Raw genomic sequence first — 27134 nt, 5'->3', positions numbered from 1 at the left:
AGTTGTTATAAAAATTATACATGCATATATATATATATATATAAATAATAAAACATAAGACACTTTTGATTGTAAATGAATGCCTCAAATTAGGTCTCTGTCTCTCTAAGAAACGCTTGCTTTTTCTGATGCTCCACCTTCAGGAAGTCATCACAACACCACTCCGCTATTAACCATTTAGCAACATTTTTTTCACCAGTGTTTCACTCAGAAGTAACTTGCACATTGAGATAGACAGATTTGAAATTCCATCAAGTGTTTGCTAATTGCTGGCGGCTAGTCTGAAGGAGCTGAGTGGGAGAGTCGCAGGAGAGGGGAGCTCTGTAATGCGGAAACTTGGAACAATGGAATCTGCATCTCCGAGGGGGAGCTTCATCCTCGAAGTCGGTGCTAGATAAGAAATGGGATTCACCTGCAGATCAGTCAGAGTTTTGTTGCCTACCACAAGCAAAATCATGTTGATTGTTTAGCTCGACTGTCTGTGTCCCATGAAGGCAGAAGAGAGAGACGAGGTTCTTACTTATAATTCTAGGTGTACCTTGAGATGAATAAATGTTTATTTATGACCAATTTGAGACTTGAAACCAAATCTGCATGGTACTGACAAGGACTAGACTGCTTGAGTGATTAACTACAATGTTTAGATAGAAACGGTCAGGGTCAGTTCTGTGTCCAGTGGCGCAAAGCGAAATGCATCGGAGACCTTACCGCAGTCGGCAAATATTTTTTTTGGAAAGAGTGACATGTTTTTACGTGGGCGTCCGCTATCTACTGTTTATTGTTCCACAGTTTTGGAGTGTTTGCCTCCAGCTGACTGATATATGCCTCTTTACTTCCTGTTGCTCCTGAACGGACCAATGAAAGCCAACATGGCCAAGCAGGAAATACCGCCGGTCGCTGACTGAAGGGGATGTCACATCACTGTCAGGTCAACATGGACACTTTCCATGATTCTTATTATGGTCTGCTGAAAAGCAAAATTGCTCCCCCTGCTCAAAGATTCACAAGTTGAAAGGACAGAATTCCATATTTTCTTGCAACCTGCGCCACTCAGAAAGTCAGCGGGTTTATAACAACTGAACTTCAAAGATCCACTCGCCCAAAGGAGAATATTATTACGGCGAAACAGGAAGGGATTCTTAACTCTAATAATGTGGAGATGCCAAACTCCAAGAGCTGCTTTATCCAGCTGTGAGAAAGGTTAGAGCTTCCATTTAAATAAACCTTTTTGCTTGGAGGAGGGATGACTGTGAATGAAGACCGTTTAACAGTCTTATGTGGCCGTCCTTGTGACACATTTTGACAAAAACATTTTGAAGACAGAGAAGTAATGAGGACACAAAATGATCTGCAGCTAGACCAAAAACACTTATTTATGAGAGAGAAGGCAAGGCAAGGAAAAAAACTTAAATAAGGTCCAGATGTTGAGGAGGTGAAAAGCGAGGCGACATAGGAGGAAGTGGGAGAGGGAGAGAATGAGCTGCAGTTTATGTCGAAAAGAAGAGGGATGACCGGTCCAAGGCCAAACTCCTTGCTGCCTTGTCCAAACAGTTTACACTGGGCATCCCCAATCTAGACACACACACACAAGCACGCAAACACACAGAGTGCGCTGAATCCATGAAGCTTTCACAGGCACACCCATGCAGTGACAAAACATGTTGGCAAAGATGTAAAATAAAAATAAAAAAAACAGAACGTTATGCAAGACATCTCATTTATTTGCGCTTCGTTATGCAAACAGAAATTTAATTTACAAAGACATTGAATTGCACAGACTTTAATTACTAAAGGCCGCCCTTACAATCCCTCTTGTGGAGAAAAATATTACTGCACCATGCGCATGTTAAAATGCTGGGCTTTTTTCAAGGAAGGCCTGTGGATTAATAAACAAGGACATCTGAAATAATGTCTTAATGACTAAAAGGGCTTTTTTTCCACAATGTTGTATTTTTGAGATGTACCTGCATGTATTCAGTTAAGCTCAAAAGTCTTCATACTGCTGGCTACTCCTATTTAGATCTTAAATTATTTTCTTTGATGAGCTGCAACTTCTCACATCACACCAATCATTAGAGTTGATGACTTGGGCCGGGGCTGTCCAAGATGGGACATGACAGCTTGTCGGTAAAATTATATTATAATTTTATACCTAAATCGATTTTCCAGGGGTATAAATAAGAAGTGAAGGCTAAATAAATGTCAGTATCAATATAATGTAGTAAATTATATATGGAATATTTGTTTATTCATAGGCCACACAGATATACACACATATACTGTATATTATTTCATAGAAATCAAAAAATATATAAAAATAACAGACTTAAAACAGTTTATGAATTGTAACAAATAAAAATGGCACAACACAAATAAAAAGAAATTAAGCGTGTTGGTTTTCCTGATGCATTTGGAACTGAGAATTTAGAATAATTGCTTTTAAATTATGAGAATCTCTAATTTATTCAATTCATCCACAATGTATGTAAGAAAAAAATATGACATACAAAGTCTTATCAGTTAGATATGAATTTATTAAAAAAAAAATTTCAAAAGAAAATATAACATCTAACCTGCATAAGAACAATTTCAGTTGCCCCCTACAGACAAATGTTGGCTGATTCTATGTCAACTCATTTTAAAGGAACCTTAACTAATGGATCTTGACAAGTGGTTTTGCAGAACAACCACTAAACAAGTATTGAGACATTTTATGAACAAAACTCACTGAATTTTGTTGTTCTTGCGAACTTGAAAGACCATCAAAAACCAACAATGAAAACAAGAAAACCTCACAAAAATGCCTCAAACTGGAATAAAAACTTATATACTTTAACGATCAGTGTCGATTAAAAGTGATTGTGTGCCACTGTGGAATAAACAGTTTCTTTCATGATTTTAAATTATGTTCTCGACCTACTGCCCTTTGTCTTTTAAATGACATCAGTCTGTTTTATGCTTCAAAATTAAGAACAAAGAGGAAAAAAACCTGTTAAAAACCAGATTGATAAAAAAAAAACAAGATTTAAACAAATCTTGTTGAAATTATTAAAAATGGCCATACTTTTGTGATTCAAGTCTTTATAATACATGACAAGGGACTACAACTAAGGACATGGTATTAGATAAGAATTATTTAAAAAACACAAACATACATTTCCCAAAAGCTGTTAAAAAAAACACTAACAAAAAAAGGTTAATTCAGCTGCATTCAAACCTTGACTTTTTTTTTATCCAATGCAGATAACCTCCTAGCTTTTTTAAAATAATTAATCGAAATTGACTAACTAAATTGAGGATAATCACATTAGTATAAATATAAATCTGAAAGTATTGGAGAGTTGTTTCTATTAATACTTTTTCAAATGATCTGTGGAGTACTTGATGAAACGAGACTAGACGCATGCTGCTGGTGTAACACATGGGGGTTACCATCCCCAGTCTGACTGGTCTGAGTCCCTCCTGACACTGCACAGTGCTCAGATATCCTCAGGTAGCTCTTGGTGTAGAAGAGAGCCGCTGAAACATCAGTCATTCAAGCTTATAATGATCAAAGCACCAAGTTATAGGATCCAGAGAAAAACCTTTCTTAAAAATTAGATTTTACACATGTAGAAATAAGTTGCAAGCTGAAAAATATAAGAGTCGCATCAGAAAGGAAGGCTTGGCTAATATGCTAACTTTAGCCTATGAGCATGGCTCCTTAAGAAAACCTTGTCAACAGGAGCAAATATCAGATTGTAGCAGTAGAATGTCTGGGCAAAGAAACAAATGATAAAGATAGACACAATCTGACGACGTTTAATCAGAGCATTAGAGGGAGTTTTCCAAATTATGAAACCACTGTGGAGTAGCTCAGTTTATCCTGTAAATTGTCACTGGGAGGAATGGCAGTTTTGTGTTTTGTCATCAGAAAAATGCATGCAGATGCTGCTGCATTGTCCTCCAATCAGACTGGTCTTTTTGTCTGTGATCTGCTCTGTAACATACAAATGTAGATGGGTGTGGACATCTGGTGCACATGTACTCTAATGTAACCCTGTATCTGTTCTCTATCTCAGAAATAACTCCAATCCTGGGAGGTTTAGATATCCCACTACTACAACACATTAACAAAAAAAAAAAAGTCATGAACCATCTCTTAAGCTTTACACCCAGTTGTGCAACTGGCTGCTAATATGCAATTAATTCAAATCAGGTGGTTCAAGCAGAGAGACATTTTCTTATTTTAATATTTATCCTATATAAGGCTGGTTCATCTATGATTTCAGGCTCAAAAATGAAAAAAAAAAAACATCAAACAAAATAGAATGAATAAAACATAGTTTGTCATTAAAACAGGACAGGGATTAAAGATATGATGCCCCCAGAACAAAAATAGGACTAGCAAAGTCAACATTATCAAGTGTTACGTTTATCCTTGTTCTCAGTGAGAAATTCTGACTACAATCCCAGTTTCCTTGATGCTTTCCCTTATGCAAGAATCACTTAAATAAAAAATTATGAGTCAGCTTCAGGCTCTGCATTTGCACTCAGGCTGTTTAGATGCATTCGCTCCAGTATCCGGTGTATGCTGCTAAAGCTCGGCCTGTCTGGTGGGTGTGTGCTCCAGCACAGACGCATCAGATTATACAGCTCCAGGGGACAGTCCTCAGGACAGGAAAGGATGTGACCATCCCTCACGTAGTAAATGACCTCCTCATGACCCATCCCGTAATACGGCTGCATCCCGTGGGAGAAGATCTCCCATAGCACCACACCGTAGGCCCACACATCTGATTCGGTTGTATAGCGATTGTAGAAAATCGACTCCGGGGGCATCCAGCGGATGGGGATTGCATCGTTCTCGTTGGCTTTGTAGTAATCGGCTGAATAGATGTTTCTGGAGAGGCCAAAGTCTGCAATCTTCACAATCATTTCTTCTCCAACCAGGCAGTTGCGTGTCGCCAGGTCCCGGTGGACAAACTTGCGCTCTGACAGATAGGCCATTCCCGCGGCGATCTGCTTCGAAACAGAGAGTTGCTCGGGACAGGTGAGGGACGCCGCCTCCCCGTCGGAGGAGAAGCTGCGAGCTGATAGGCTGGCCCGGCTGATGGTGCGCACAGACTGGGTCGGAGATCGGCGCCGTAGGAACTCATTGAGGTCCCCTTGGGCCATATATTCAAACAGCAGACACATGGGCTTACCCACAGCACAGACACCTGAGGAGAGAACAAACAACATCTTTATAATCACAAAATAAGCACAGCGGAACCAAATATCAACAAAATAAACTTTTAACCTAAAAAAAACACTTTGTTATATTTAGTATTTGGAACCTGGTATTTAAAAGGACAACATGCCAATTGATCTTTTATTTCCTGTTGTGCTGTTGAACCAGGTTTGTCCTAAAGAGGGTTGAAAATACCCAACAGGGCCTTGAACTGTAGCTCTATTTTCTCTGGTCTTAAGATATTCCATAAACTAATAAAGTTTTGTCGGTTGTTGCCTTAAGTGAACTGTGTCAAGAGTATCTATGATTGATTCTGTTTCTGTTTTTGCTTTTGAAATCAAAGGCTCAATGACCTGCTGGTCGCAAAGTTATTTGAAATGCTTTCAAATGTTGTTTTAACCCACAGAGGTTTACTTTCATTTCTTGTTGAGATTCCAAACTCCTTCAGAATAAAATAATATCTGTCAGGAATCCACCGAGGAATCGGGATTAGATGAGCAATACCATGCAATCTGAGTTTATGAAATTGTGAGTGTAAAAAGTATTTCTGCTTTTATTTTAGGCAATTGTTGCAAGTTTGATGTGAGTCATGGATAAAGATGGATGAAGTTCTCTGCATTATCTAGTTATCTAGTCAACAGAGCAACAGGAAAAGTGAAAGAATCACATTTTATTGATTGTTCAGAGACCTACTTTTAGTTCAGAGCCAATATTGTAAACAGGCTTGAAGAAAGCTTCGCATAAACCAAACTCTTTAAAACTATAAACTACAGGAAGCTTTGGAGTTGTTGTTTTTTTATTTATTAAAAGTAGAAAACCAAGAACCATACTCATGTAAATGTGATTTCTTTGTTTTCTATTTTTAATAAATTACAAATATTGTTTTTGACAATTAGGTCTTGCTCTAAGAAAAATATCCCAAAGGTAAGAACACTTTGGCAAAGCAAAGTTTTTACGCTAGGGAGGGTGATGTTAGTAGACAGTAGTAATCTTGGTTGAATGTCAGTAGCTTAAATGCTTCACTCCATAGCTAAATATATGAAACTTAAACTGCACTCCTTCATGCATCAAAGCAAAGAGATGCCATCATATGCCGTCTCTCTAAATTTGAGTCGTTCGTCTTATGGAGACGTATTTTTACACAACAGTTGCTGTGTATTATTAGCCTTGAGGGTAGCTAGAGGTTAAGGAAATAATCTAGTCATCCAGGATTCTAATTTCTTGCTTAATCTACAGGAGACCTATTGAACATCAATCAGTCAAAGCTGAAGCAAAAGAACACATCAGACACCGCAGGTCTCTGACATGGGGGGGGGCGAGTGAATGTTGTTTTAAAAATATTTCACAACCAGAGGAACCGTGGAACTAACCTCTGAGCAGTCAATGACCGATGGCTCTGTTTATCCTATGCAAGTACCAAAATGAGCATGCTGTGCCTCTAAATGTCTTCCTGAAAGTATGTTTGGATTTGAGCTGTTTGCCTTAGATAAGATAGACTGAATTAGTGGAGATAATGCTTAATGGAGGCCATTTGTTTTACACAGGTCAATAAAAGCACATCAGTTGTCGAGCTGCTTCATGGCAAACACGAAGCAGCTGTCTGAAGTGCATTTATGCCGAAGTGCTAACAATGTGGAAAAAGTGACTTAATTCAAACGAATCACTGTATCTGAGAGGACGCTGGAAACTAAACCACTTTCAAGTGTTTCTAATCTTTTAGACGGTATCAAATATAAAAAATAAAAAAAAATAAAAAATAGGGATATGGTTTATATTACTGCCTGGTTAGTATTCAAATTCAAATTTGAATTTGCATTGGTATCAAATATTTTTTCTTGTATATAATGGTTTCAAGTCTGTTCTTAAGCCAGTTAGAAAGTACAGGACTGTCTCGGTGTTTTGGCACTTTTGTGTGGTATAACTAGCCACATTTTTCAGTTCTAATTCAATTCATTTGAGAAAAGTACTAGTCCTCATAACATAAAAATCATTTTTCCTGAACACACAGTAGCCGTGTGTACAGAAATGTAAGTATTTTTGTTTAACTTGTCATGTTCCCTGACCTTGTACTTGTTCTTTTATTTGCTCCATTCTTTCTGTCTCTTCTCTGTCCAACTGTTTCTGCTTCTCCGTTTCGTTGTTTTTGTATTTTGTGCCGTGTTTTTACTCGAAGCATACCCGCTGCTTTAACAGATATCCAATGTAAATTCCAGCTGTGACCGCAGTCCGTCTGGAACACGCTCTTCCCATCTCACCATTTTCCACACAGACCTACTCACCCAAGAGTCGAACGATGTTTGGATGGTCGAATTCGGCCATGAGCGCCGCCTCCCTCTGGAAGTCGTTCTGCATGTCGGCTGAGGCTTCCTCTTTCAGCATCTTCACAGCCACCATGGTGAAAGGCTCTGTGGGCAGGAGGCCCGGCGCTCTGCAAGTATTATAATGCATTACAACATTCATTAATGATTCTCACAGATTGCTGCAGAATTTAGTGTTTTCTGTTTCTACAAAATAAATTACCTAACCTATACCCATTTTGCATGTTCTGTTTTAGCATTTTCATAGTTGCAAAATCTGCTCTAGGCACATACACTACTCTACAAATTAGCTTGAAAAAGCCTAATTCACTGCTTCATCAGTTCATCCGTCCGTACGACTCCCTCGTTTAATAACCACACATTTTCACCTTCTTTTAATGTGCTTAAAATAAATATTTGTGAGTGCTAAAATCATACATTTAATTGAATGTATTGCAATGATTCAAGATGCTCCCCTATTTGAATTAACTGTATTTCTCATACCTGATTTCACCAGTTGACCAGTTGATCAAATCATCAGACTGACCTGCTCATTGCTCGTTTCTAATAGACCTGATCACCAGGTTTGCTCTTCCATCTGATTTATGAATCCAGATCAGACAAGAAAAGAAGAAAAATTGTTCCAAAGAATAAAGGTAATTGCACCACTTGGCAAAATCTTCCTATGGGTAAATTACAGAATTGGAAACACATTTGCTGTGATTCATACAATCACCAACACTGAAAACATCCGTTTTAGGCTCTTGGCCCAGTGTACATGTTGTGCACACTCTGCCCACTCTATTTGATTTCCAGTGTGGGTGTTTAGGTGATTCTCCAATACTCTGTAAGTAAAAAAAATAAACTAATATAATGAAACATTAGAGTTATCAAGTTTCAGAGAAAGGATGTGGTTTTCGATTAAAGACGTTTTAGGCCTTTTCCATTTCCTGGCAGTGGTTTTGAATTGCTCTGACGTGTGCTTGGTTTTGTTTTGTTTCAACACAGCCGAATCATATGATCGAATTACCTCTTTAGCAAGTCTGGCATAGGCATTGAGTTTGTAAAAGGAGTTTGCAATAAGCCATTCATTTGATTCAGGTGTGTTGGAGCAGGATGCATCTAAAATCTGCAGGACATGTAGCTTTCAAGCACTGGATTTAGAAACTCCAGTGGGAGCTTCATAGGTAGGGTTTTTTTTTCTAGTTCTATTTTGTATATAATAGGGTTTTCCAGCCACTCCGCTTCACTAAGTTTTCAATAAAAAATAAGTTTCTGGAGTAATGAAGATGGCATCCACTGCCCTGCAAGAAGAGAAATGCAGCTAAATATATTTCAGGTTTTAAATACACCCAGGTACAGCTTGAACATTGTTGACAAATCAGTTGCTGACAGATTTATGATACTGCAGGAATAAAACTGCCCTGTGACTCAGGTTTGCTGTTTGTTTTGATGAAGGAGATCAAGTGTGAGACTATGGTGTCCTGCTCTGGGTTCAAGGTAAAGTGGAGGTGACTCCTATAACAGCTCCCCTTGTGACTTTGTGAATGACGCATTTGGTTCTCAAAATGACCAGAGCTAAGACAACCTCTCATCTGTCTTAATCCTTCGCTCTTTTCCTCTGTGTGAGAAATGTAAACATTATTACATAGACCCTTTTTCTGCTGTTGGAATATTGATTTATTACGTTGTTGTCATTGTAGAAAGCGCATGTTGCTGTCTTTATTGCTTCGATCATTCTGTCCTACCTGGCCTGAAAAACACGTCCAAACGCTCCCTCCCCGATGTCCCTGACATATTGGATATTGTTGCGGGGGTACTCGAGGGCCAGCAGCTTTGAGTTCAGCAGCAAAGGAACCCTCTGGTACATGGGATTAGGATGGAGTCGATCCAGCAGGAGCTCAGATGGAAGAGCGCTCAGTGTTGGCGTCCCAATCTCTCTTCTGACAGCGAGGGCAAAATAAAATAAAATCAGAAAACATAAAAGCACATTTCAAGTTCCTTGTCTCTTCCTTTAATTTTTTCTTACCTCTTTTTGTTCCTCCACTGCTTTCTCCTCCTGTGACAGCCAAGGATGATGATTGTGAGGAAGACAGCGGTTCCCATTGAGGTTAGGACAATAACGATGACAGACATGGAGTAGGCTGGCGATGATGACGTCGAGGTGGGAGGGGGACGAGGAATCTGATCGGGCGCTGTGAGCTCTGGCTTCTTCACTGGAGAAAACAGTAGAAGGAAAGTCAAAGTCATTCAAAACCCTTTGCAGGACGTCAAGTCGGAATTATGTGCAAAGGCTTGTGAAGATTACCTATTCAATCATGGCATGCTAAGATGAACAAAAAGGGGATGACAGACAAATCCAGATGTGTGAAACAATATCTGCACATAAATCCATGCAGATTTTTTTTTTTGTCCTTCATAATCAACATGGAAATTAGTCCAATTTTCAAATTGGACTAATTTGAAGGTATTTCAAATTCCTGGAAGGCAATTTGAAATTCCTTCCAGGAAGGTCACAGCCATTGTTGTAAAAGGTATTTTCTACATTTTCCCAGTGTTGACTCGTATAGACAACATTTCTTCATCATGAGTTAATGGTGAATGAAATTCGCTTTCCCATCAGGAACAGTTTCCCAGCATAAGTTTCATATGCCAGCCAGTATTTCCTGAAATGTGTTTGCGCCAGTCACTAAGACAGCATAGGAGTTCAAACATTTTAGGGTCAAAACATTATTGATGGAGCAGGAAAATCAGATATGATGCAATATTTCTGTGCCAGTGAAGCCCCTGGTGTGATTTAAAGGGAAGGGTAAGAGAAGGTTAGAATATCAATTAATTAAGTAAATCACAATTAAAAGCAAAAGAACCTGGTGCTGTGATTATTTCCCCACACCGAGGCACTGCGCAGTATTCCCAACGTATATTAGGATCTGAGGTGTAACACCAAGGCTTGTCACTGATTCCTCCAGGATTCCTACAGTGGTTATTAGAATTCATCAGCTCTGGAACGACATCCACCGATAGGCGGTGCTGGTGGGGAACCTACAGGAAAAATAAAAAAGAAAAACAACATTTTGTAAGTAGAAAAAGATATAACTAATGACATATTCCTAAACTTTTCAGTGTAATACAGATTATACAACCTTGTCTTTTCAGAAAATAGCAAATGCTGGGGTAAATGCTTAATGTGCAATATAGTTATAGCTCAGCAACCACTTGGCATAATGTTTTCTGTTGAGGATTTTGGGAGCTTCTTTACTGAGCCTGCAGTTTGTTCCCTCTGGCAATAACCATCAGACAGCAACAGTCACATCAAAGTCTGACTCTACAGGCCTAGGGGGCTTGCTCTACACTGTAGAGGCAAAGTACCAATATGGCAGTGACTCCTAGTAGAGAATAGGACTTGGTTTTCTGAATACATCCACGTCTAACCATCTTTACACTCCAGATGTCTTGTAGCAATTTCGGAAACTTAAAACTCTTTCTTAAGGTGAACTTTAATTGAAATGATTTCCACTGAGCACAGCAGGTGGCTTTTCATAGGAATAAAAAAGTGATGCTACAGTGATTTATCAGGTTTTTTCTGCTCAGGTTAGTTTAATCATGCGCCATGATGTCATGAACAACTTTAGCTAGTAGTGTAATCTCACCACATTTGCCAGCTTGTATTGCCTCATAATAGCTGTAACTTAATCTGCTGAATAACTCTAAACACTTAAACTGTTCATCTTGTGCAAGAGGAGAAATGTGCAGCTGAATGCGTCAGCCTCTTTGAAGATGCAATTAGTGACCGTACACTGCGTTTTATTGGCTTGTTGAGTGCAGCAATCGTCTGGGTGACTCATTAGATCTAACGGCAGAATGAGGAGAAATTTGTCAGATTTTCCACTTCTGCACAGTGACATAGATTCGACCCCATGCTGGTTTTTAACTTTATGATTCAGGCCAAAAAGATTGTATCCCACTGTACATGAAACACATGCCTCAACAGGAGCCAATTTTGACTTGATTTTACTTTGGAGGGTAAGAACTGTCCCTCGGTAACATTAGCACGCTGGATGGTGTTTATGTGTGGCTTGATGAAAGATAGATTCATGGAAAGACTTGCGCACAATGTAAAACTAAATGAAAACAAAGGGTGACATGATTATGACTTACAAGATTTCCATACAGCACACCGTAGCATTCACACAAACTGATGGACTGACAGTTTTCTTCACCTCTCAAGGAAATTTTGAATCACTGATATAAAATGGAGAGCAAGCATGAGGCAGGCATTTTCTGTTTCACATTAGCAAGAGTGGGAAATCGGAGCATAATCTGTTCATGCTGGTTTACAATTTACATACACCCAGCAAAAAAAAAAAAGCCAGTATTTTCTTTTCAGCATGAGAAAATTCTAATCTTTGCTCAGTTATAACAAATGAAATGAAACTATTCATTTCATTCAAATTCTATTATTTTTTTAATAAAGTTCAAAAGATTCATCCATTCATTCCTCCATCCATGGAGCCAGCTGCACTGTTGTTTTTATTATGCTTTTATTTCCCCACATCTCCCAGTTATATCCTCCAGGTGTTGTTTTGCAAACTTTGATTACTCCGGCAGGTTGACATGCAAGAAAATAAATAAGTGGTTAAGAGGTGAACAGTGATGAGATCTTTCTTTTGTTTGTCTTTTTTTGCTGTTTGCAATTACATGAAGCACTTTATATATGGTAAAATTAAAGAGCACAAAATAGCAATTAAGGAATGATCAGATCAATTAATGTCCTTTGGAAAACTATTCCAGTAAAAATCAGCCCTCTGATGAGATTACAAGGAGGAGATGAAAGCTTGGTGCTTGCCAAAAACATAGGGCTTGTAGTTAATATGCATCAGTCAAGTTTTAAAGCCTTTGTTTTCATTAACGCTACAATATCACATCATATAAATGAAATTAGTTTTTCCTAAGCTGGAGAGCCTTAAACGTTTAAAATCACAAAATGGGTCATTTCATCGAAAACGCCGTTAAAGCATGAGGTGTTCCCAGATCATTTTAAGCAGAAAACAGATCATTGTAGATCTGCTGTCGACTTCAGTTGTCTACAGCAGATTATTCATTTATTTTAAATTAAAAATAAATTACTGCCTATTTTAATCAAGTCACATTTATGTGCTCAAAATGAGTTTTACAGTTTAGTGACACATCAAAGCTATGTTTTGCTCTGGTTTTACGTCACACTTGGCATTTTGAAAACTTTCCCCCAAAAGTTACATTTTGGTCCTTTATGATCACTGTGTCCTGTAGGCTTGCCGTGTTTGACCTTTGGCAAACGGAGACTTTCAGCGCTACTCTTTCATAAAAGCCGGAGTTTTAGAGTGTATTACTAACAGAGACTCATTTTAATTCACTGCGTCCCTCTTGTGTTGAATCTACACATAAAAGAACGTTTTAGGTGTGTGTAAAGGAAGGAAAATTAGAGTAATATGTGAACAAAAGGTTACAGAGAATACACCAACATCTGGGTCATATTGGACAGCAATTGTTTCCTCATTTGGGCAAACGTATATAAGTATAATGTTGTGTGCGTGTGTATGCCTGCGTGTGTGTGTGTAGGAGAGAGAGGTTGTCCTGGAGTCTGTTTACCATATGCGTGTGAAAGCTAATTGCTTCCAGAGGCAGGATGTGACATGTGAAGCTCCTCCCTCTCTGCTGACCTGGCACTAACACACACTCCCTCACACACAACAGCGCACAGGAGAGTAGTAACGGCTCACCCAAAAAGACCCTATAAGTGAGGAAAGCCGTAAAAAACATAAAGAGGCTTTTGGGCAGCAGAGTGTGTGTTTGTGTTTTAACCCATGCACACCTATTCATGCGCACTCGTGCTTGCACTTGTCAGCGTTTTGTGTCCGTGTCAGTTTTTGGGTAGACGTCTTGCATAACTGATATAAAACTGATCAAAACATCTGGGAAAATCTTTTGGCTTTGTAATCTTGGAATCTCAGATATCATTATCCCAACAGTTTATCCACGCTCTTGTGAAAGCACCCAGCAGGTTTGGGGATTTTGAGAGGTTTAAGAGTTACCCAAATAAGAAGGGAAGGGGACAAGCTGAAAGTTGTTTTTTATTCTTGTGCTTTTCTGAAGTAAAATATAATTTAGCTACCTTAGATGTCGCTGACCAGCTTAATTCCTGTTAAGCTACAACTTTGTCATGTAATGTTTTATGTATTTTTCAACCACTGCATGTTTGCTCTATGGTCCAAAACGATTCAGTTTAAGAGATGCGGATGTCCTGAGGGGGTGATTGTCCAGTGACACATGTTTTGTGGATCTTGAGAAAGCTTACAACCTTTTCTCCCAAGGCATTTTGTAACTGTGAGAGCAAAGGATGCTGGGAATGCTCCTAAAGTGTTGGTTCAGATTTTGTGGAGTTAGATTCTGTGAAATTAACTATTTACTGAACACAGTGAAAACGTTTCACATCGGTGTGAGTTTGTTAAAAGTGAAAATAAACCATAAGTGTTGGAAGCTAAGAGCTTTTCAAAAATAGACAGAAACTGTACATATCAGTTTTATACAAGACTTTGTTGGCAAATACTATACGTCCAACATTTCACAAGGAATAATTATTACATAATGCTGCTGTTTTGTTTATCTGAACAGCCATGTCTCTGTATGGAGTCACCCTGGGTGTGTCCAAACTCTTTTGACCAATCCGACTGACCCAGTAGATGTAGGCCGCGGCCTTCACAGACATCAAAATGAGAAGCTAATGACTGAATGATCTAGCCTTTGAATTTATTACCACCCATACCCTACGTATGTCCTGTCACCTAACAATCATAAGGCTGCTAAAACTAAGCTGCCAAAAATCAAGCCTGAAGTCTGGCTGAGTGGTTTTATTACACGTTTAGTCCATTAAATTAATTGAACGATTAATTAAATGAACGTGTCCTTTAAAAGCATTCCTTGAATTTGGACACACCCCTTGATTAGACCCTTTCTGCCTTTCTGAAAACCTTAAACATGAGCACACATTGATAATAACACCAGAGCCGCCAATTGCAGTAATAGCAGATTTGCTAAGTTGTTCATGTTTGCTTACCTGTTTGTTCCACGGTTGACACTGTATTCCAGATCTTGTGATATTCACACGGCCTTGGTAGAAGCGACCTCTGCCATCGTAACATGTCGCTGTTGACAACAAAGAAAACACTGGGATTAGGACACTGGGTGTTTTATTGTCAAGTTTCTCTCTTCTGGTTTGTCTTTTCACACTTACTTGTTATCTGATCTTTTTGGAGATCTGAAATAAAATGGGGGGGAAAACAATAAAACGTCAAAGGGAAACAGCACTGGTAACTCATTTTGACAACATAAACAATTATATTAAATTGTGGTATGACACTAAGTGGTATACAACCAGAAATAGAATAGGATGTTGGAAATGATCTGCTTGAAATGTTTTGGGTTTTATTTTTTCAAAAACGCTATGAAAAAGACATCTATGCTTAAGCTGTGTTGTCTATTACTATTATATGCAGATGATACTAAAATGTATATTTAAAACTCACAGCCTATGCCATCCTGGCCTTTGAGAAATGTAAATCCACCCACAGTTACAACCACTACTAATATACTTACATATAGAAAAAACTATGAACTATACCTTGAGCTAAAGTGTCACGAAGGAACACTCATCACAGTTTTGAGATGTCATATCTTACCTACAAAGGGGATATATGTACAGCCATGTGGGTCAGTGTGCAGACTTGGTAAGGCCTGACAGTTGGGTAGCAGTGAAGTAAAAATTTGGGACCCAGTGACTGAGCTCAAGAGTCCAGCCTGAACTGAACCAGTCCCCTCCAGTGTCAACCACTCCTTATGGCAATAGAGCTCCTTCACTGCCAGGCAGTGCTCTCTGTTCCAAAAGTGAAGACATGAATTTAGATGATTAAATGGCTTAAATGTATTTCCTGCTCTCCGCTTCTAACGCAGAATCAGCCCAAAGGGAAATGTAGACCGCGCAGTACCTGCAGACTGGTTTAGGGGCTGAGCCACCTGATGGGTTGCAGTCAGGGAAGGCGGAGTGGCAGAGCAGCGAGAGGGCGGCTGGGTTGCACAGTCCGCTGAGGCCTTCCAGCTCAGCCAGCCAGCTCTGAACCAGGTATTCCTGCATCGCTTCGGGATCCGACAGGGAGGAGTTGAAGAAAACCAGAGAGTCGTCTCGAAGATTTGTTCGACACGCATCTCCACGATATGCACTGCAGTAGCCTGTGATGCCCTTATGACTGCCTGGTATCTGTTGTTGCTGATGATGTCTGTTGGAGAGAGAGAGTGTGTGAACAAATACTTGGCCTCTTGTGTCTCTTTCTCTGTTATTTGTTGTGTTTGGACAGTTTATGAGTTATAAGATAATCATCAAAATTTCATTGGTTTTAAGTTTGCACTTTAACAAATAGTGTTTGTTTTAACTTTGTAGAGGTAGACTTGTTGTATCAGATTGTTGTTCAAGTACTAATGTCCCAATTTATAGCGTAGCATTCTCCTTACGGCTTTCTATTGGCAACATGTAACAAGGAGAACATTTTTACATTCTCCGACTCACCTAATGATGAACAAAAAACTTAAATAAAAAATAAAAAACTGGGGCAGCCCCTCTTTTACTGCTTTGGTAGACAGTAAGTGAAAATATGAGATGTTTTTCACCTGAAATATCTCAACATGATCCAGATGTTGATGATGAGAGAAGCTGTGGAAGGTTTACATGGATTGCATGCCGTCTGCTGGACTTCCTCGCTGCCTCGTGAATGAACATCTGTCACATTTTATGTAAAAACCTGTCTGTGTGCCAGACTCCCTCTATTCCTGTTTTTCTCCTAGTTTGATGTTTGCTATTACTTCTCCGTTGCCTGTCAAGCCTTCAGGCATGGAAACACGTTCATCCCTGTTTGTCATTTTGACTCCTCTAAACGCCTACATGTAGAGCTAATGGCTTCTTTTCAGACCCAGGCTTTTTGTTGTCGTTCTGTTTTACGGCATTCACAAGTTCCAGATTGATGATTGTGCAAAGTTAAAATCAAAGTCCATTTATCCTCGTTTTTTTTTTTTTTTTCCTTTTTGATCTTCAATTTCTATGTCCAGATGTGGCGATACAGTTTACCCTGTCTATGGCCTGCAGTCATATCCATTTTTTGTCTTCAAGCAGTCACTTTCTAATGCATTTTTTTTCCTACCTACTAAGTCTGTGACTTTTTTATGCGTGTTAATGCAGCTACGATTGTCTCCATAGTAACGTATTTAAACTCCAAAAAGTTAAAAGTTTGGCATGGGGGTTCATAAAGTAAAGTAAAGACTGTTTGGCACAGTAAAAAAAAAAGCAGTGTGGTGGAAATCCCAATTTAAGAATGAACAAACTCTAAAAATAATCTAACAATAAAAATAATTTACTGTTCCCTCAACATTTACTGACCCCTTCTGGAAAAACGTATAAAAGGTCTTAAAATATGTGAGTGAAGAAACGGCTACCCACTGTTCAAAATGGGAAAGAAAAGAGAACACATGGTCCAAGTGAGGATGATCTCGCTTGCATGGCTTGTTGATCTTAATAAGTTAGAAAATAGCAACATGACCCAAATTACTTACTCAACCTTTCACATACTTAGTCAAAGGAATCATTAAAAGTTTGAAAACAACTGCAACAGTGACAGGCAAGTCTAGACGAAGACTTTAAATGAGTTTGGTGGAATTTGATCAAATTTACCTGAGCTATAACTAGAATGCCAACTGATCTTAAAATTGGCTGTAACATAAGACGAGGACTAAATATGAACTAAATATGTACAAAAGCACCTTACTCACACTCTTCAGTAGTTACTGGATCTGTGATGCATGGCATCACGAACTATTTAAAACACCAGATGGTCTTAAAAATCAGTTGTGCTGCACGAGTGAATTTAAAATGTGTTCTCATTGTTCCTCAGAACCAAAATCAACCTTTTTTTTCCGACTTACACCTCAACTCTCAGACTTAAATTAGGACACACACTGGCCACTTTACTAGGTGCATTTGTTCAATTGCATATTAAGAAAAGCAGCAGATCAGCAAATCACCCAGGTGCAGCTCGATGCATTTAGTCATCTAAACGTGGGGTAGAAATACTTAAGTTCAGCAAAAAGTGAAAAGTTACTAAGTTGTAATGTGTTGTCCACAAAATTAAAGGTTGTTTTTTTAATGTTCAGTCCAAAAATAACATATAAAGTCTTTTAAAAAGCTTATTAAACATCTCTACCTGGGCACATATACAAGGCTGTGCACAAAAAAACATTCAACACATTAAGAAAAGACCATAAACTGAAAGATAAAAAAAGAAAAAAGGCATCTTTCTTACCTCCAGTCTATAAAGAGGCAGTATCCAGAGGACACCAGTTGAATGAACCCAAGTTGAACAGCGAGAACAAAGACACAAGACAAATGGAGAAGACAAAGTTGATTCGTATGTTTCAGTCTGGGAGAGCCAAGAGCAGCCATGGTGCTTTTCTCTTCAAGTCGTGGTAATCTGTGAGGGGACTGAAGGACAACCAGGTGGAAGCGGAGTGTGTATGCAGGTGTGGTCACTGTCATTTGAGGACGACTGTGAGCAGGGTGTGTTTTAAAGCAAGAAACAGCTGAAGCAACATAAAGCACGACCATCTGGCAGCTAGAACAACACAAATAAGCAGCTGGTCACAACAACCACTCATCAATAAAACAGTTCAAACTTCGAACTAATAAAAACACTTCTTTAAGTCTTTTTTTTATGAGAGTTTGATGGCGATGAAAACTATTTTCTCTACATTACCTATAACAGTGACTCTGGCACTTTTTTTAACATTGTTCGCTCCACCGCTGTGTCTGTTGGAGGCCACACATGTGTATAATGCCGACTTAGTCACCGTTACTTTAAGGACGGAGAGGATTACATTTCCCACCAGAGTCTCCTCCACAGAGGCACCGGACACCTGGAAAGAAAATCACAGACGAGAGAAAGGTGTACTGGACACAGATCAGATAAGAAGTCTACATCAAGTCATAAATCTGGTTCTTTTCAGTTTTTAGTAATTCATGTGAACAGCATTTTGAAGTGATTTTTAAAAAAAATCAAAGCATGAGTATGTAAGTGGGTTCCCATCTTCATATAAAAGATGACGTATGCAATGATCTGCAATGCGGGAACGTGTGAACAAATGAGGCTAGGCTAGCTGCCGACATGTGGCTGTGTCTATGTTTGAAGTCGCTTTTCACACTGTCTGTTTTGGGACCCGCCTCGTTGACATTAACGGCCTTAACAAGCTGCCAAAAAATCACCTCCCAAAGTCATTTTAATCAGCACGCGCACACACAGACCTAGTATTTACAACTATTATGGGCTTATAATCATGTTGTAACACCCTGGACTATAAAAGACCCGGACGGTATGTGATGTAAGTCATTCCCTTAATGGTTTGCATGAGGAAAGTCTTGTGTCCTTGTTAAAAATATGACCTATTTAACATTCTGCATTAGTTATAGTCAAAAACTTAGAGAGATTTCTTAGGCTTTGATTCTAGAGTTTACTTTGAAACACTTTGAGCCAATCATGAAACAAAATTCTCACATTGCTCTCTCATTTAATAAGACCAACATTATTATCTAACCTGATAATTGCGGGTATTATTAGATAACTGCGATGCAATCTCTTTAAACTTTTGTCGCCATGATGAGAACTCGCCGCTGTTTATATCCCTGATCCCACGGCCCGCCTGAAAGCCCTCTAACTGCTGAATCTGTGTGAATGCAAGTGCAAAACGCAGATATCAAAAGCAACAAATGAAAGTGTAATTTCTGTTAGTTATTAAAGGGTAAGGGATTCAACATCTGCGTTTCTACAACCTCACAGCTGCTCGTTCTGTTTTAGTTCTGACACAAATAAGTGAGCCCCTTTTTTCTGCACCTTCAAAAGAAAAAATATAAATGCCAGAACATATTACAGGTTGCATGAATCTCAATTTGTATTTTAATGAATGCCTACTGCAGATTTACCCACTTCACGCCAATGATCGGCCCAATAAATACAATTAATATCCCTCATAAAATGTGCTACCTGTGTAACATGAAAAAGGATTAGAATGTATTTGCCACCAGAGTTCGTCTTCAAAGAGTAGATGTTTTGGGTACAAGTCATAGGCGACTCCTCCCGTCAGCCAGGAGTGAGCGTTATGGGCCATGTGAGAAACTGCCACTGCCTGTGTTAACAACTCTTTCCTCTGGCATGTTAAAGAAGCACTGCTACTGTACTTAGAGGATCCGATTGTTATGCTGTGGAAATACTTTGCTGAAGTAGTTTGGCCTTAGGGTCACTGAAATTTACTACCTTTTTTAAATGAACATCTATATATCATAAGATTTTTTATTTTTCTTGAGATCATAAGCCCTTCAGGAGAAATGTGGTTTCCTCATTGCGGAGAACCAGAAGCTTACTGTGACCTAAAACCAACACTAGAAGACAGGAAAACAAAAATAAAATGTGCTTTTGCAAAACCCTACTAAGGTTTTCGGTGATTGTGAGATTTTATAAAAGTTTTGCAACAGCAGCACCATGACAAGAGCATCAATCCCCTCCCAACAGCAAATAGTATGGAGGTCAACAAAGTTATTTACGCAGTCCATATTTTAACTACAATACCATTACTGAAAATATACGTCTTGTTAATAATATTTTTTAAAAATACAATTTAAATCATTCGTTTAACCACATATAGAAGCTCCACATAGAAGCTCTGAAGCATCTGTCTTATTTAATTAAATGTCATTGAGTGGCAAAAATCACCTTACATTCAAAATTATTTAAATACAAAATAACAGCAAATAGATTAAAAAAAAAATCTATATATTTTACTAGATGTGTAAATATGTTTCGGCATCATTACTTAAAGTAATAATAACACAGATGCTCCTCAATTTATTGTCTGCCGTTGTAAAAGGACAATTACATAATTATGCAGACAAAAGAAATGAATTTTACCAAAAAAATGAAAATCAGAAGAATTCATTTTAAATGTGTTCAAGTTTACATGCATATGCACAGTAAATTAAATCCAACCACTCACAGTATTCCCGTTTTCCAGCCAGGTGATGGTGGGAATAGGATTTCCAGTGGCATTGCACTCCAGGGTTATCTGGCTACCATAATCTGCTCTCTTCTCTTTTGGAAATCGCAGGAGTCGTGCTGGAGCTGAGCAGATACACAAACAGGGTGCTAGATCCATTTAAGCATAACAATAGAAACAAGTCTTAACTTGAAGCAAGTTTAACCATGCAAGCATAAAAAGCAAACATCGTACTTTGTACTTCAATGGTGACAGGTTTTGAAAAGGCCAAACCAAAGCTGTTCTTTGCCACACAGCGGTACATCCCAGCATCCTCCGTTTGGATCCTATGAATTTTTAGTGCCCCATAATCAAGAATGGTGACACGGTCGCTGATCTGGAAGAAATTTGTTCAAAGTCTGTTTGTAAAAAGTCTGTTTAAACTTTTCAGTATTCCAAGATCATATATGAGTCAGGAATAACATTATAAACCTTTCAAAAGTTAAGTGAAGGCAAAAGCTTATTTTATTATAAGCCCTGTGAGAGGGTGAGATGTATTAGAGAGCAAGGACTTTGCTGTCAAAGTTGATGTATTAGTATGAGAAAATAAATGTGAAGCAAAAAGTTTAACAAGCATATCGGCTGCATAGTAAAGCAGTCATGGTAAAAGCAGTCTTGCTTGTGGTCTTTTTTACGATTAAACTGCAAAACAGCGAGCACGACTGAGCATTTGAGAGTAACAACAAACTTGCGGTTTCTCTGACCCCAATTTATTTGAGCATCTTTGGGATCCACATCAACCAACAAGTCCGATCTGTCGACATCTCACACCTCACAGCATTTATAAGATCTGCTGCTAACATCTTGGTGCAAGACCCTGAAGATTTCTAGAGGAGGAGTCCATGTTTCTTCAGTTTTGGGCTGTTTTAGCAGTAGAAGCATCATCCTATCGATCAGGTGGTCATAATGTAATGTGTCACTGGCCAAGCAAAGTCAAGCAAAATATGACAAATTAATAGGTGAAAACTATGTTGCTAGCTCTTCACATAATTTCTCCCTTTGCAACAATTCTTCACTTCATTGCTGAAAGACACACTGGCCCATCATCCACAGATAAAGTCAAAGATGCTTACCTTGATAAGCTCATCATCCTTGAGCCAGGTGACATCTGGTTTGGGATTCCCCAGGGTAACACAGGGCAGCACTGCTTTAGATTCGACCAGTAAAGTTACGTTGGTAGGTTGACGCTTGATCTGGGGCTCTGGTTTAGGGAAGACACACTATTTTAGGGTTCACAAAGTTTTTATTTATAGTCTTTATTCCTAAACTATAAACTTTTAGAATAAAGCTCACTCATCTTCAGCTGGAGAGCTCCGCAGCTCTTTGCGGCTTCTCCGATGCCGTTGCTGGCAATGCAGCAGTACTCTCCGCTGTCTGACTCTTTCACATGAGGGATGGTCAACATCTGGCCCTGCTCCTTGGTAAGGTATCGGTTGTCAAAGTACCTGATAGAGCAAAAAGGAGTGTGGTGATGAAGTAACCAATTTAGATGTTGTTACAACTCGTGAATTTTCTACTTTTACATTTTACAGACCGTCACAAAAGAACAGGTTGCATCTGTGTGAGTCTTACTTTAACACATAGTCACATTAAAAACTTTAAACCTAGAATCCGAGATTACATTTTTATGATATAGCTAAGCATCTGTGGCCTTTCACTAATTCTTTAATTCTCCTAAATTAAAAGTAGTAGAGGCCTACGTTCATATTTCAGGTCTTAAATCTCTGGTGCAATGTTATGCTAAAATCCCATTTTTTCATACGATTGTTCACGCTATAATTTTAATGCGACCAACATCAGACTCCAATGTGAAAAGTCTGTGGCCCTTCGGTGACCTGCATCTGTGCAGGAGAACATGTGGAATCTCATGCAGCATTTTGTGTTTGTACAAGTTAATATGGATGTCAGCACGCTTGTCCAAATGCAAGCTGACACAATAATGACTAGCTCTGTTAATGCCGTCTGCTGTAATGTTCTTACATTCTGCCGTGGTACAATTTATTTTGGAGGAAACCAACTCTAGTAATAAGATGCAGCATCTCGATTTGATTAGCTTGAAGCACAACCGTTCTGCACAGACTGTAAATAATGAGATGCAGCTGAAACGTGCAAATCCAAAAGCAACAGCATGTAGTTATTAATGAAGTCAAAATATCCTGGCCTGGGTTTTATTGGAAAAAGTAAAAAATAAAAAATAGACTTGTGCTGTTCACGCTGTCATTAAAAAATATGGGTCACATCTGTGTAAAACAACTGGAATGTATTCACTTTTCACTCCAGCCTGCAGAACAACACCTGGGATATACAGTTGAGATTTTGGATTTTTATATTGTAACGTTTTATTGCTTTCCTGTAAATGATCAATACGAACTAGTAACTTCTTTCATTTTTTTTAACTAAGCATGTAATGTCACGGTCAAAATGTGGTTACTTTTAGAAGGGAATGTCTAGAATGATCAAGAAACAGTAAACTTACATGATTGGCTGATTATTTTTGGTCCATGTAATAGAAGCACTGGGACTTGACTCCACCTCACAGATGAAGGTGGCATTTTGATCAAGAAGAACATCCACTGTTTCTAGCACAGTGATGATATGAGGTGCTGGGCAATAAAAAAAAACATATAGAAAGCATTCTGTCACACAACAATCTAAATACATTAGAACAAAGGAGATTCACACATTTGTTGAAGCCGCTGAAATAAGTTGCTTCTTTACCATGGACTGACAATGTTTTATTTGGTATTTTTTGCTTAGTCTGTTTTAATGTGTCATTTTTAACCTAATCATCTATCACCTATCACAGATGATAATCCCACATGGCAGTAAAGTGCTCAAAATCACTGATATGTGTGGGATATGCATCAATCATGCATTAGTGGGATAATATGCCACCACGGTGGAATTTCAAGTAGACATCAGGTATATTTTAAATGCGTAATCAGAAGATGAAAAGCCATGCGTCGAGTCCATCCATTATGAGCAGTCTATACGCTACATTCTGTTGTCACACTGCCTTTTTCAAACTAAAATAATGTGAAATTTTTTCTTTTATTTAATGAAGAATAACCATTGTACCTTATGCATCTTTTTTTCTCACTAAACCAAAACCAGAAACGTTTGATCTTTTTGTAAATCTCTATTACATGAAGTATGAAGCAGCAGGAAGCCTCTTAGAAAATGATCGCTTGAAGACAATGGTCTTCAGGAGGTAATAGTAAGTGTTTACAGTTGGCCTCAGATCAGACACGTTCGGATTTCCTTTCAACTTAGAAAGATCTAATACACTAACAGTTCAGAAAACAAGAGAGGAAGTGCACTGGGAGCAGCAGCAACAAGAAAACGAGAGAAAAGGATAAGAGTATAAAGAACATTGTTTTCTCTCTTTTGAAATATAGATTTCTAAATGATTCAAGTGAACAAATTCATCTCTCACCTTGAGGGTTTGAGGTGCTGCTCGACTACTTGGTGCTAAAAAAAGTTAGCACCAAAGATTCTTTAATGAGCTGAAATGTTGGCTTTAAAGATTCCTACTAATCTCAGCTTCTCAAGCTGCATTTTATTTTGAATATTCTAAATATGTACTACCAAAAAAAAGAAAGAAATCCGCGAAAAGGCAGGTTTTCCGTGAATAATTTGGAGTTACACTCCACAGAAAAAGCCAGGAAGTAGGTCAATCTGCAAATAATAAGCGTTAAATAGGTAAATTTCCACTGTGTAGTTTTTTAGTTGTTTTTTTTAAATAATAACCTATGAAGGATATCATCATTTCAATCTTTTTGGACAATTTTACCAAAAGGTGCTGAAAAAATTATGGTGCAAGATATGATGCCATTTATTTAATGCCTTTTCTATGACTAATGTTGTTTGTATTCATGTGAATAGTAATTTAAAACAGGTTGTTTTTATTTCTAAGACAAATATGCAATCCATCTTTAGATGAACTCTCTTTTTAATTTTTTTTTTTTTTTTATGTAGTGTCCATGTTATCTGGCAATCCCAAAACCTCCATCATGTCACTTATTGTACAGAAGCTCCTGCGGCTCTCCGTGGACAGAAAGGCCACCTGTTGCTCTCTGCAGCTTGCGTAGGAGCTCCACACTTTCTAAGCATGTCTGCCTGCAGGCTCATGAACTGTTTGTGCTAGCATTTGATATGGTGCTCATATCACATGTCTGTAATCCGGCGCTTCGCTCACTGCTTCAGCAAGAAGATCTGAGCATGTTAGCTGTGATGCAGTCGCCTTGCGTACAGCTGGAGTGCTGCATATTAGAATGTGTGACACACCTGAGGCTTTACAATTTCCTCTGTCACAAATTACAGACAGGGTATCCCAAGTTGTAGGGAGGAAACGAAGTTAATCAAATTTTCACTAAGTTGGCCTGTGGACACCAGCTCGTTTTTCATGCTGCGTATGAAGGTTACCGCTGTAGTTCACTGTAATTATACAAATATTTTTGGACAGTTGCAGGGAACACCATCATCTTTAGGACAGTTGCAGGGAACACCATCATCTTTAGGAGAAGACAAAAACACACAGTCAAGCAACTGGGACCACTCAAGAGTTTCTGACTTACCTCTCTGTGTGCTGTAAGCCGAGGTGACCAGAATCATGTGAAAGGCAAATATTTGCTCCAAAGTCTTCATTGTGGCTCCAAAATGATTAAACTGAGTAAAACATGTGGTTCAGGAAGCAAAATATCAAACTGACAGCTAGAGTCCCATAGCAGGTAAGGATGATCTAGTTGCTTCACTCTGTGCCGGGGACGACCATGAGCTCTCTCTGGGACAGCTCTGTCACTCTGTGTGAGCACGCCTGTGTGTTTTAACTGGGTGATGGACAGTGGCAGCTGCTTAAGCACAGTCACTGGGACTTTGCAGCTATGCTCCGAGCTCGGATGGCTCCTAACACAGCATGAGCAGTGATCATCAACACGGACAGGACACTTTGTATTTATTCAGAACAAATCGCACTGGGATGTTTCTGTTCCCTGTCAGGAATCCAACAGAAGAGAAGCACAACACATTTATTGAAGGATATAAATTCAAGCATGTCACAATTGTGCCTAATCATTCCTGTCAAACAATTTGGCATCCATACCACTGATATTTTCCTACAAACATGTATTCACACATGCAGCTCACCGCTTAACAATCTGATAAGCACACATCCAGGATACACAGAATCCAGGAGACAGCCTTTGTGTCCACCTGTTGCCAGTCTGCCTGAACTTTGTGTTTTATTTTAAGAAAGGAATGGCATTTCACTTCATTCACTGCTCATCCAGCATCGAGGGCACTTAGCTATTGTACTCCAACAGGAAGTTTGTGTCTTTAAGTCATCATTAAAGTGTGTTTTTTGGGGGGGGAAAGATTAACTTATGATTTGTGGTTTCATGAACATGTCAGAATAGTGGCAAAAATAACTTGAATTGATGTTTCAGCATGCAATACTTCAAAAGCAGATGAGAATAGAATAGAATAGAATAGAATAGAATAGAATAGTGTCTTGACTAGTGGAAACCATACAAATGGTTTAAATAGAAGGGGTATGCATATAAATATTTTTCAGTTAAACAAGGATCTATTTATAATAAAAATATTTACACATTTGGGCAATATTTATTTGTTTAGTAAATAACTCGTGCTAACATCAGAGAAAAGTCATTAATTTTTTTTTTTATTTGGTGCAATACCTCCCGTTTGGTGAAAACTACTTACAGTAAACCTGTTTGTTCTTCTTTTTATTGTCCACTAGGTGACGCTGTCTGCTAAGTGATAGCTTAGCCTCTTTTCGGTTCTTCTACAAGAAGCCTACAAAGGGGGGGAAACTCTAAATAAGTTATTTAGCTGGAACTAAATAAGATCTATTCTAAAATAAACGGAATAGAAACACACAGTGACAAAGTAGCTTACTTCTCTAAACGCTCCGGCTTTAAAAATCATGAAAATATCTGGAGATCCTCTGGCTCCCTCTGCTGATAGAGCAGCAGTCACATACAAAACCAAGACTTTTTGTTTTTATGTATATTGCACAAAATTCTAACACAGTCTTTAGTGACTCAGAGATCAGTTTTTATGGTACATGCTGTGCTGTAAATAAAAGACTTTTCCAGGTCTTCTGAAGATCCTTTAAAGATTTTGTTTGGAACTTGGACTGTGATTGATTTCAGCACAATTGTTCTACTTACAAGGTGATAGAGAAATTGATTTTACTGCAGAGATATAAGGAACACCCAAGCTGAGGAATGTAACCTCAAGAAGCCCAGGGTCTTTGTACATACAACTTATCAAACAGTCCAAGCTTTGTCATGACCCGTGTCTGTCAGGTCTTCAGGTGTTTTGCAGCAACTAGATGATTACCAAAAAGCTACTTGCCAAAACTTGCCAAACACTTGCAGATGAATCAGTTGAAGGGAGACTCAGCATTCAGTTACAAGTCAGATCTATCCTGGACTTTCTTTTAAGAT

At 38.6% G+C, this 27134-nt stretch overlaps 1 protein-coding gene across 1 annotated transcript; it reads right to left on the bottom strand.

Annotated features, from left to right (window-relative positions):
* Positions 1-1700: 1700 nt before the first annotated feature.
* Positions 1701-25605, bottom strand: musk (muscle, skeletal, receptor tyrosine kinase). The gene is made up of 17 exons (XM_014993414.2): positions 25242-25605; positions 23141-23267; positions 21958-22109; positions 21738-21865; positions 20860-21001; positions 20626-20750; positions 18339-18498; positions 17889-17895; positions 15531-15818; positions 15225-15418; positions 14780-14803; positions 14603-14691; positions 10377-10551; positions 9539-9725; positions 9258-9452; positions 7492-7640; positions 1701-5201 (listed from the first exon to the last, which is right to left on the bottom strand). Exons 1-17 carry the CDS (start codon positions 25309-25311, stop codon positions 4501-4503), a joined length of 2913 nt encoding a protein of 970 aa, XP_014848900.2. The 5' UTR covers positions 25312-25605; the 3' UTR covers positions 1701-4500.
* Between the last annotated feature and the right edge of the window lie 1529 nt (positions 25606-27134).

This window comes from Poecilia mexicana, unplaced genomic scaffold (assembly GCF_051168715.1).
Source record: "Poecilia mexicana isolate PSO_F unplaced genomic scaffold, ASM5116871v1 scaffold_12, whole genome shotgun sequence".
Lineage (NCBI taxonomy): Eukaryota > Metazoa > Chordata > Actinopteri > Cyprinodontiformes > Poeciliidae > Poecilia > Poecilia mexicana.
The sequence above is the reverse complement of the archived record's forward strand: the minus strand, read 5'-3'. Positions and strand labels throughout refer to the sequence as shown.